This window comes from Pinus tabuliformis, chromosome 4_1 (genome assembly GCF_031772625.1).
Source record: "Pinus tabuliformis cultivar Carrire ecotype Pingquan chromosome 4_1, CPIR1, whole genome shotgun sequence".
Taxonomy (NCBI): domain Eukaryota; kingdom Viridiplantae; phylum Streptophyta; class Pinopsida; order Pinales; family Pinaceae; genus Pinus; species Pinus tabuliformis.
Window position 1 is genome coordinate 186,825,724 of NC_142303.1, and position 13,165 is coordinate 186,838,888.

Sequence of the window (13,165 nt, forward strand, 5' to 3'; positions counted from 1 at the left end):
CGCTATACTTATTTTCCTGTGAAGTTTCAGACTCTAAAATTAAAACCCATTTGAGCCACAATTTTGGTGAAGCTCGGGCCCAAATTGCAGATCTTGTTTCACTATAGTTTCGAAGATACAGTCCAAGACATTTAGGGTTTCTGGAGGCTCCCGAATTACATCCTAAACAGGTGACCTTGGGAAAATCCTCCCAACTTTCTCTTTGAGCATCAAATTGCAATTTCGTAAGATTTTTCAGAAATAGGATGGAATGTAGTTTTCTGTGTATCAGTTTCAGTTCCTAATGTTGAAACAATGACATGTGGCACTTTGTACAAGTTCTCTCTACAAAATCGGTCTATAATCAGGTCATCATGGGAGATTTGACATAATTCTTCCTTGCACAATCTAATCTTGATCAGACTTGCGGGGTTAGAAATAAGACTCAAAGGGCTATTGCAGGATATAATTTCAGAACTTGGAGATTTGAAATTACAGTTATAGTCGTTTCAATATCGAGCTCCTAAAATCAAGAAAAGGTGATATGAGGAAGTTTGATGGAAAGGATCCGGTAAATTGGATACTATAGATGGAACAATATTTTGATCTACATGAGGTGCAACTGTAACTAATAAATCATCAACCAATCCTTCAAAGTGTTTTCATACTCGTAAATCTGAAAATATTTGTTCATATGAATCAACCAGGCTTCAACGACTTCTTCTACCTCACCATTGAACATAAGGGATATAATTTTCTTAAATCCTCCCTGTAATTCAGTTTTTTGTCTCATAATACCTTTTTAACCAGACACGTTTCCATATTCCACCTCACTATCTTCTTCATAACCTTCAGATTTTGTATTGTCATCTCTTGGCCTGTGTGCCCCAAACCCATTTCCATGGTTAGGGATTAGGATGGGATGTCTATGGTTTTGTTGGTCTGAAAGACTTTTCATAAACCTTTATTGTTCTTGCATCAACCTTTCATTATCAGCCCTCAATCTTGCAATTTCAATTTTTAATTGATGAATTGTTTCGAATAATGAAACTTGTATTTTCATATTCCTCTCCTAGTTAAACTCACATCTCTAGGTTACCTTCTGCAAATGGAAATGGCCCTTCTCCTATTGATGTAATGACATTTGGTGTATTTTCAACTCCTCTCCTGATCATGCTTCCTCTCTGTAAACATGAACAAATTTCCCTACTCTCCTATTTCCCCAAACATACCGCAATGTTGGAACCGTGGCTCTGATACCCCGTGAAACATCCCCATTGTAAAACACAACTCTTTTATTTATTTATACATATTTATTGCTACAAGCGTCACATAATATATGATTAAATTCTAGCATGCAAGAATTAATTCATTCTCTATAATGATGGATTCACAATGACCGTGCAGAGGGGTTTCTTTGAAAATTCACTTATTAATATTAATAATCTTTTTCAATACAATTCAAGTTTAGATATGTCATTCTTTTGAGTGACACATTATCAATTCTTACCTATTATTATGGTCATTCATTATAATGGTTGTAATTAAGGTCATATTTTTGGGTTGGGTGCTAAGTGCTAAGCCCCTAGCTCTAGAAGTCTCTCGAGAATTCTCGCTTGTCTACTAAGTTAGGCCAACGTGCAACACTTGTAAACAAGCTTAGCCCTTGATATGTCTTGGGTCAATTAGATAGTGGTAAATATTTAGGGTTGGTTATGGGGTAACTACCAACCCTCTTCCACGGCGTTACTATTACTCATTTGCTTCTTGCAGTTCACTGTGGGTTTTCTACAATCAACCTTAGATGTCCCTATTTCTCTGTCATTACGGGTAATTTGTTCTGCACTTCAGTTAGATTCTTCTTCTAATATCGTTTACATTCTTCTTCTTTTTGTTCACAAATGTAATTTACCGGGTTTTCCTTACTGCAGGTTGCTCCCATTTCGTTGTCATTAGCGATTGGCTTTGATTTCTTATAACTGGTTTACAGGGGTTCTCTCAGAACTAATACCTACATGGATTTTTCTCTTCTCTTATACCTAAGTTTCCCTACAAATTGGGCGTGACTAACCCTTGCTCTAATGACATAATGGCTACTATGTGACCAGTAAGGAGACCTTCCAAGCTAACAATGATCTTGTTGACCTTTCTATTGTCATTTTTTTTTGTTTTTCTTACCTATCTACCTACAATACTAATCTCAAATAATTTTTTACTAGCACATGTTAGTATTTTCTTGTTCTTACCAATCCGTTAACCAAATATTTGTTCTTTTCTAGGAGCTCTGATGCATGGCCATTCAACGTTATTCTTACTTCGAATTTATTTTGTTTACCAGGTTCTTATGACTAGATCACACCACCTTGGAAACCTTGTAGATGTTAATTCAGGTGGGTAGCAAAGCCATGATTTTCATAGGGTTTTATTGTCTTTTGTCTAAGGCTAAAGCCATAACTAGTTTGCTGGGTAGTTGAAACCAGGATTATAGATGTCCCTATGACATAATTTAGTTACTAATACATATCTAGTTTTTTGTAAAAGAATTACCCTACTAGTAGGGTTTGGTAGACAACATTTCTAACTTTGACAAGTTTTTCTACTCATATTGGTGTCATGCATCTTCAAGTGTATGATGTATAAAATTGTTGGATAGCATTTGTATGCACTTACAATTGTTATTGTTTCTATTATCTCTAAATTGGCAAGTTGTGGAAGCCAACCTTGTGTTATATAACAGATTCTTTGTTGTTTTTTTTAAGGAAGGGATAACATTTCATTATAATGACTGGAAATGGGCCAGGTCCCTTACAAAATTCAGACTTGTTCTATCTGCATCTTCCCTCTCCTTACATTGAGTATGGACCTTCTTGCAACCCCCATTATTTACATATATTCTATTGGGAAAACTATAGCTATATATTCTCCAAAAAATTCCTGCATATTCTATACAACAATATTGCATAAATGGAGATTAAAGAAAACACAATCAACTACTGGCAGTCTCGACATCATCACCCACAGGCTCACCCACAGACTTGTTCAGTTCCTCCATTTCAATCTCTTCTTCTTCTTCCTGGACCTTCACAACAGCAACAACAACATCCTTGTCTTCTTCGAGAGCCCTCACAGTAGCCTCCTCGACATTATCAGCATTATGGCCGATGAATTTCCAACCATGGACACTTCCTTTAAAGCTCCAAACGTGGTTGTCTCCACCTTGATTTCAATATTATCAACCTTTAGTTGGACACTCAAAACATCCATGCAGAGGACTTCCATGGTTTTTTGCATTAGTTCCCAGTCTTTACCCAACCCAAATAATTGGGTATAAATGACCGCCATGTTTTCGTTCAATTCTTTGACAATTTCCTTAACCACTTGCTTGCAATAGCCCTCCACCAGGCTCTCAACTCTTACATGCCACACGCCATGGCCAAACCCCGAGCTTCCAAGACCAGATCCTCCCCCACTAACATTTCTCATAGATGACAATTTTGCAGCAAGACACTTCTGTGCCATGAAGATCCTGCGGTTAATTGACCAGAGCCAGCTGAGGTATATAACGACCTGATCCATCCCGACATTCCTCCCAAGCCTGTATTTCATAAATGCGGAATAGTGTAGAGTCTTGTCAATTCATATTCCTTCCATGTTTTCCATCGTCCAAAACCAAAATCAAGAAGCGATGGTTCCTTCATCCTCAAGGGAATCAGTTATACTGCAAATTCCAGCGAGAAAATGATGCCTCATCACCAACCTGTCCACATACATGAACCAAAATCAAGAAGCGATGGTTCCTTCATCCCCATGGGAATCAGTTATACTGCAAATTCTAGCGAGAAAATGATGCCTCATCACCAACCAGTCCACATACATGAATTGTCGTTTGACGATGCCACAACTATAAATTAACTCACCACCTACTCACCCTGTATCCAAGATACAACGAAGGTACCTCAAGGGACTATCCTTCTTAACTACCATCGCACTGAGACGCCTTGGAGAGTTAGCCTTCTTAACTACTTCCTTAATGCTCCGACGACCCATACCCCGAGTATATAGCGTCGTCCAAAAACCTTCGATCAGGGGATGGGACATGATTTAATATGATGGTTTATGCAAATTCGACCGATTCCTACTATAACTCCTGCATTAGCTTGACTGTCCGCTAGGTGGTTGTTGGCACGCAACACAGGGAACAAGTGAACTTTCTCAAAAAAATTTAACATGTATGTGATCCTTACCATGATTGAGAAAGTTTTTTCTTCCAAGTAAGTGGCATTCTAGAGAATCTTAATACATTTTTGGATGATTAACTTGGAATCACCTACTATATTCAAAGTTTTGTAACCTTTATCCAAGCATATTTTCACTCATTTCCAAAGTGCAAGAGCCTCCTCTGATTGTTGGTTGTAACACCTAGTCCTATGCATATTTTACTTTTGTATTTTCTTAAAAGTTGATTATTAGCCAGCCTACCCGAGAAATTTACTGTTGTTACGAAGTAATATATATATATATAGATCCTCTTGACTGTTTCCAGTATGGTTATTCTTTTGAAAAGCTTTGTGGAAAACTTCTGGTTTTCTCGACCCCTTCTATAACTAGTATTAAACCTTGCTTCTGTGCGATTCCATGTAAAATTGTAATTTTCTACTTGTCCAAAATAATCTAGTTTGCTTGGAGTTCGTATTCTACATCCTCACGTTCACCTATTTGCAAACACAATACGTTATTTTTTTTTGGCAGGAATGGATGGCTCGGAAATGGTTCATAAGAATTCTAGGAGTTTTTTCATGGTTAATTTAATGCTCCTTGTGGTTACATGAAAATTTCATGGTTAGTTTCTGTTTAATGCTGCTTATGGTACATGAAACTTTCGTGACTTTTGTAATCATATTATCTTTCTTGGATAAGGTTAACATTTTGTAGGGTTGAAGAACTCTCCAGGGATGCTGGTGGCTTGCTGGGCCTGGAGCTAATCTTCTACAGGAAATAGGAAAAACATTTTATTGTTTTGTTTCTCCTAATCCTAGATTTAACTGTCACTGCAATTCACAGCTATTTTTAATTAATTTTGAGCACACCATAATTATTCTTATTTACATTTGAGAGAACAGGGATTGTTTCTAGGTTGTTGACTTAGGAACTAACAGTTTCTTATGGGAAGGTGTTTTTTTCTCTCTACAAAGAGACTTAGTCATTCTACCAATGACTGACTACCATATATGTTTAGTAAATGAGTCACCAAACAGACGGTATTTTTTTTTAATGAATATTTAATGAATCAGAAAATCACTAGGAAAACAATGCTTCTCTCAATCAATGAGAACAATGTTTCTCTTAATCAATGAGACCAGACATTGTGTCTTACCATAGCTTGCTTCACACCGATAATAGTTTCAAAACAGTTAGATCTCGCACAAGTTGATATCTCAATGCCCATCGAATCCCAACCAGACTTGGTGAAGGGTTTAGAGGGTTTATCATCTGAGCATTCAAGCTCAAGCTTCGGACGGATTCCACTAGCCAATTAACTCTGCAATCTTTTGTGATAGTAATTTTTTAAATTTTCATAGTCTTTTGGCCAACCAACTTTAGAATCCTTTAATCATAGTAATTTTTTAAACTTTTATAGTCTACTTTCCTCCTGTTTAGAATCCTTTAATCATAGTAATTTTTTAAACTTTTATAGTCTACTTTCCTCCTGTTCAACCTCAAGGTTCATGATTACCCTATTAACTTTTATAAAAAAAATAAAAAATCTAAACATGTAACCGCCTAGTCCTTAATTGTCGCCAGAAAACTTAATCTGGCAAACTGCGATATTGTGCATCTTATTATGCTTGCAGTATGTTATCAGTTCTGATTCTCATTTTATATTTTTTTTGAAAAATCTATCACAATTGAGGTTTCAAATTAATTTTTATTATTTTTATTTTATATTTTATTTTATATTTTATATTATAAAGATTTGTTTTTCAAAATATTTAATTATAAAAATGTTTAAATTATTATTTTTATATTAAAAATAGACTTAGCACTATTAAAAATTTAAAAGTATTTAAAACTGTTGTAATTTGGATTTTCAAATAAATTTACCAAATTTTTTTAAAATTTTGTCAAAATTTTTACTGTTTTTAAAACAAAATTGTAACTTCTTTAATATATATATAAATAATAAAATATCAAAAATAATTAAAATTTAATATATATAAAATAGAATTTAAAAAATAAATAAAATTTAAAATAATTATACTGAGCTTCTCCAAATATATCCTACAATTTCGTGATTTATGAACAATCTGTTTGTGAGCTGCTTGATAACCGTGTAATTATACATTCGAACCTATAATTTAAATAAGGGAAAAATATTATTTTATAAAAAATTATAGGCTTCCTGATTTGTCAACACTCTGTTTGTGAGCTTCTTGATAAGCCTGTAATATACCTTCCAACATATAATTTAAATTTCAAAAAAATTACTTAAAAAAATTATTTTACCTCAAACTGAAAATTTCAAGATATATCATACAGCTATGATACATATCACTTATGTACTCTCTGTTGTGACTTATCAATTGTCAGTGTGTGGACCTCTGTATTAAAGGGTGTAGTAAATCTAAAAAAGTGTTTAATACGGTCACTCACATCTTTTTAAGTTGATTGCAGATTCTATGAATATTTGGGAATCAGAAGAATATAAGAGCGATTACTCAAACTCAGGGATATCCGGCTGGGTGTAATCTAATTCACACAGGATATTCCGCTCAAGGTTTATCAAAGCCCTTGATTTAAATTCTCATGCGTTAGTTGTCAACAATATGCAATATCTATTCTTTTCCACCCCTCACGGGCGCCGACGCTGGAGATTAGCGTTATGGTGGTATCCTGGACAATAGCTAAACGCCAGTGTTTGAGTTGAGGAAGATCGGGGTTCAATCTTAGCTGGTAGGATGCATGAAGCCTATAGAATCCAAGAAAACTGACGGGAAGAAGCAAGAGACGCATCAACAGAGAAAGTCTCAGTTCATCATGCCAACAGGCTTACAGGCTTACAGAAACCGAGAAATCTGAGAGATAAGCATGTTCGGAACTAGTTGATCTACTATCCTGGTTTATGTTTTGCAAATTTAAATTTTTAATTAAATCAGTTTATTAGAATCTACAGTGCCAAACATAGTACTTTGAGAAAGTGGGTAGCCAGGTTGCCTGGCTGATAATATAATATTAAGGAAATATTTATAATTTATATTAAGAAAAGTAATATCTAAATAATGTATTTAGCTTTTTTTTGTTTGGAAGTATTTGTAAATTTTTTTAAAAGGTTATCAAATCTTATGATAATACAATGAATGTTAAAGTTTTATCTTATTTTGAGTGATTGTGTTTGATTCATTAATTCTGACCAGAGTTTTTGGAAGATCCAGCTGAGAGGTGAGGCTCTCTAAGCCTCACCTAAGATCAATTGGTATCGGAGCAAGTTACTCCTTAAGGCCTAATCTAAATGTTTTTTTTATGCTCTAAATTTTTGCTATTAGCATGCTCCCTATTTTCCAGCCGCTATATCCTTTTATTTTCTAGCCATTCTACATTCACTTTTTTTTGTTAATATTTATATTTTTCTTCACACATCTTAGTTTCTTTGCCTCATCCCAACATCTACAACATCCATGACCGCTTATGTTGCAAAGTGTGCAACACATTTATAGTGTCTCCATACCCCACCTAGAATCCATGAGTTTTTATATCACGATCATCCCTTTGAAGAAGTGCCCTCCCACTCTGATTTAGTGGGCACCTGCTTTACATTCATCAGTTTTAGCATAGTAACATCTAGAGTTAGGGTCCATTCCACCCCAGGCTATGTAAGCACCACCTACTTCATCAACAATCAACATCACATCACCTCAACTCCAACAACATCTAAAAATATTTAAGCCATGGCTTCACACTTAAACGGGACGCACAAAGCATGAGATGCTTTCCAACTAAGCCTGTAGGCAGGTTGCCTAGCACATAATGATAACATCTAATTAGAAGGAAACATCTAATGGTAGGCATCATATATCAAGAAAAGCAATATTTAAATAACTTAAACTTTTTCCTATTTGACAACTCACAACAAAAAACAAGTTCTAAATATATATTTGTAAATCTCTTTAAATTATCAAACTTTATTATGGTAACCAAGTTGCGTAGCACATAATGGTAACATTAATGAGAAAGAAACATCTAGTGGTAGGTATCTTATATCAAGAAAAGCAATATCTAAATTACTTATTTAACTTTCTCCTATTTGACAATTCACAACAAAAAAACAAGTTCTAAATATATATTTGTAAATATCTTTAAAAAATTATCAAACTTTATCATAATACAAATGAATGTTAAAATCTTATCTTATTTTGTATGATTGTGTTTAATTCGTTAGTTCTAAACATAGTTTTTGAAAGATGCAGCTCAAAAGTGAGACTGTCTAAGCCTCGCTTTAGATCAATTGCAGATCAGAAAGGCTGTACTTGGCCATTTTTGAACATTAAAGGTCCGAAATTATTTCACTCCCGGATTCGACGGCAGCTTCACTTTAATATAATCTCTACTCGTTTTGGTTAAAAATATATATATTCAACACCTACGAACACATGATATGTGGCAGACATACCTTTTCTCTTTCATAATTAGCGGATTGATTAAAGTTTCAAGGGATAATCATTCTTCGATCCGATTGTGAGAACTTTGAATATAACTTATAATTATGGATTTTTGAAAACCTATAAACTTCAATAAACTTAAACCTTTTGATCTTTTGTCTCGCTGAAGCTAAGTAAAAGTGAAAATTTTGAAATCATTTGCAATAATCCTGATTCTATATTGTTTAGGAAAACATCTTTATACAAAACCATCCACACCTGTCTATCTAAAGGTTTGATAAATCTAAAAATGCATTGAACATTCAATCAAACCGCGGGTTTAGATTAGTATTTGCTATATAACATGCAATACCTAACAAGTTCATAGAATGAATGATGTGGCAGTAATACCTTGGTATCCCCTTGGAGCTATGGCAGACTTCAGTCTTCTCGCCGTTGCGAACGCGCCTATGATTAACCCGAGAACCAACGCACCCACAACACCTAAAATTATGTATGTTCTTTCGTCTGAAGACTTTTTCTGTGGACTATAATTAGCTGCCCCTCCTGGAGGGACTGCTGGAAGCTGCAGACTCGAATTATAGAATGGATATATTTCATAGCGAAGTATGCAGCTTCGGCTAAAATACTGAACTCCTGCAGTCGGATTAGATGTGAATATGCGATTGATCGAGATGGCTAGACATGTGTTGCAGTTGTCTGTGTTTATATCTCTGGTGCACTGGACCAGACCGTAAATCGTTTGAGAAAACGAGTCTAGGGCAGTACCGTAAGCAGATCGTTTCGGGTCATTTGCTGCTTCCCCTGACAATTTGTTTAAGAGATTCTTAGCAGACGCTTGAAAGTCAGTCGGGATAAAGACACCCGTGTCCCCGCCGAATGGCTCCGCGTAATTAGCCCCAACATGTGTCTGCATTATTCCGACGAAACTGTAGTTTTGATAACGTAAGAAGCAGTGAAAAGGGTAAGTACGAGCGCCAACGGTTCTCCAACAGTTTTGTAGGATGTTAGTGCTTGCCAATTGCAAGCAACTGTAGCATTGGTCGACTGTTACGTCTGCCCTGCACTGGAAGAGGCCATATACTCCGCCAGAAACAGAGGTGTTAAACCCAGTTTGTCTCGCCCCTTGACCAAAACTATCAAAGAGAGTAATCAGATTGCTCTTAAACGTAGTGTCTTCTGTATAGTTGCCGCTATCGCATATAGTTATGGGCGTCTCTGTCACTGCGTTGCAAATCTGTCCACGAAGAGTAATATTGATGAAGGCCAGAAGAAGAATAATAAAGTAGAGTAGGTTAATTGTTTGGCCGATCAAGAGAGAGGCTGCAGAATCCCTTGCAGGAAAGTTAATTTTCGTTACGATTCTGATTGTCGTCGAACACTGGAGACCGTGAATAGACGTAGCAGTGCTGCTACAAAAATTCATGCTATTCTGCGAATGTTGTTAATCAATAAGAACCTCATACTGCGCGACCCGTCAATACTTATAATTGAAATATCTTGGTCTGACGTCACCTTACTCTCTCAAAAGAGGGAATCCGAGTGACTGGAAACCAAGAGGTCGATTGTGTCAGGACGCGTGAATTATGCGCAGTCAAATTGATGTATATCCTTGATTTTCTTTATTTACTTTTTCTTTTTTAATTATAATCTCGATATTTATATTGGTAATTAATTTTTGGAGGAGTTTTATAGAATTGGATAAGTTTGTTTAATTAGTCACTAGTGTGTTATTAAGTGTATATATATTCCGTTCATATATTATTATTATTATTATAAAATTTTAATTTAATTAATTTTTATGAATATTTTAATTTTGGTTATGTGAGATGTATTAAGAGATAAGTGCATATTATAAATTTATGTTTTATTATTATTTATCATTTATTTAATTTATATGACTATATTATAATAAAATTGATAAATACTAATATCACATTGATTAAAATATATATAAAATAAAAAAATAAAAATTTTAGTCACTCTTGTTATCTTATGTGGCTGTGAGGTTTGGGGTTGCAGCATCTCCAGAGAATCATGGAGAAAGATTGAGCAAATCCATAAGTCTTTTATAACTTATAACCTGAAAATTAAAAGCAATACACCCTATCATATTCTCCTTATAGAAGCAGGTCTTTCCCCTATTGAGAGCCTAGCTATGATTAGGCTTCTGTTGTACAAGCACAAACTCAATAACATAGACGATCATAGACTTCCTAAGCTAGCTTTAAATTCCAACCAAAACCACCTAAGGCTCAATCAGGGGTGGCATAAAGACACAAGGGCCTGGTTAAACTATTGGGAGATTAACGAGAATGATGCATTGCAAAACATTAATAGCATTAAATATATTGTTACTTCTAAGTTCAAAGAAAGAATGTGGTGTGAGAAAGATTTAGCGGCTAAAAGAAAATTAAGTTATTATAAGAAGGTCATCAACCCCAGTGTAGAAGATCAAAAGTATCTCTCTATTTTAACTAGCTCAAAGAAGAAAATTAATATAGCAAATATTAGAACGAATTCTCATGAGCTCCATAGTGAAACAGGTAGTTGGGCAGTTCCTAAAACACCATGGATGGAAAGGATCTTCCATTAAGGATGAAAACCACTTCTTCTTAGAGTGCCCCGCCTACAACCAAATTAGATCTCAATTTCACAATCTTTGTTACAATATTGACCTTCCTAGCCTTTTACAATGTCAAAATTATAGTGAGCTCGGGAGGCTTCTCTCCAAGCTTTTTGAGCATAGGAATAAAATCTTAAATCAAAATAAATAATTTGTTTCTTTAGGTCTGATAGACCAATGTTTGGTCTCAGCGGACGTTAACCAACATCATCATCATCATCATCAATTTGTAAAAATATTTATGAAAAATTAAAAATTACAAAAAAAAACCATTAACTAATTTCCAATATTTCCTAATAATAAAAATAAATTTCAAATTTCAAATCTCATCTTTTTATTAGGCCATTAAAGTTATTATCTACCTTTCAAATTGATCTAATTTATTAAAATAAATATTAAATTTAAGTTTTATATTAAAATCACAATTCTATTACCAAAACAGAGTTTTATATACTAATTATTTAAAATAAATCATAAATATTAATACCAATTATAATAAACTTAAACTGGCATTTCGAAAACTTTCGGTAAAACGTAAGTTCCAAACCAAGAGGGCCTTCCTTGAATGCAATACTTTGGTCCACAGTTTATATGTATGGTATTTAATAGTCAAATTCCAACTAAGTAGGTACTTCAAAAAGTGTTCGATCCTGAACCCGTTTGCTCCAGACTATATTTTAATTTTCAATTTCCACCAAACAAGGTCCTTTCAAAAATGTTTTTTCATGAACCTATATTTAATTTTCTACTAAGAAATTACTTTGAAAATGATTGATTATGAATTATATTTATCAGTTTATTAATATTTAAGTTTTTTTTAATGGAAAATAAGTAATAATTTGAATTATCAATATATTTATGTTTATCTAAAAAAATAATTGAATTATTTACCAAAAAAATTATATCAATTAAATCATTGGTAAATGTAAATAATTATTAATCTACAATAATCAAACGATACTTCATAATATATAACTAAAATTAAAAATCATTATAAAAACTAATTAAATTATGATTTTATTTTAAATTATTATTATTAATAATTATAGAAATAATTAATATATAAGTTACACAAAGTTAAAAAATATGGAACAATATTCTTAACCATGGAAATTTACACCCACTTTATTTTGAAAATTCTTAATCTACAAATATATTTTAATACAATATGATGGACCAATACTATGGCTTATCAATACCACATGCCTAAAAAACCATAGTTCAATTTATATGACATTTGTTCATATGACATTTCTTTAAATTAATCAATTTAATTTGGTTTGTGGATTATTATTTTTTAGGGTTTGACATTTCTATTTATGATTTTTTTTTGTTTTATTTGCTTTTAATGTTAATATTCTTTTGATCCGTTTCTTAAAACACAAAAATTACCTTCCCTTTTGATTGCTTTGTTTTAATTTTAGTGTCATTTAATTATTATTATTATTAATGTTTACATGTTTTTAGATCTTTCATAAGATATATCTATATATATATATATATATATATATATATATATATATATAAACTAGTCATTATATGAATATTATTTGATCTTAATAACCATTATTAAAATATTATTTTTCATAAACTATGGGTTATGAAAAAAATAAAATAAAAACTTTACCTTCTTTTTTAATTGTTTTATTTTTATTTTAATTTCCTTTAATTATTACCTTATAGGATTTTGACTCATTAATCAAGTTTTGACTCCTCATATATATATATATATATAATTTTTATTTTCATTTATTTATTTTTATTTTGTTGGTTGATTTGGATTTTATTTTTTATAAACTAGTGGTTTTGTTTTTTACATTGCTCTTTATTTAACGTTGTGCCATGATCTACATCTTCATCTGGACTTATGAAAAACCACACTAACTGATTTGAAACTAGTGACAAA

At 33.0% G+C, this 13,165-nt stretch overlaps 1 protein-coding gene across 1 annotated transcript in view; it reads right to left on the reverse strand.

Annotated features, from left to right (window-relative positions):
* Nucleotides 1-10,072, reverse strand: part of LOC149174832 (cysteine-rich receptor-like protein kinase 7) — a 68,692-nt gene extending 58,620 nt beyond the window's left edge. The window contains exon 1 of the mRNA XM_089422697.1: nt 9,024-10,072. Coding sequence (XP_089278823.1) covers nt 9,024-10,059 — 1,036 coding nt within the window. The 5' untranslated portion in view covers nt 10,060-10,072. The remainder of the gene's footprint in view (nt 1-9,023) is intronic.
* Nucleotides 10,073-13,165: the final 3,093 nt, after the last annotated feature.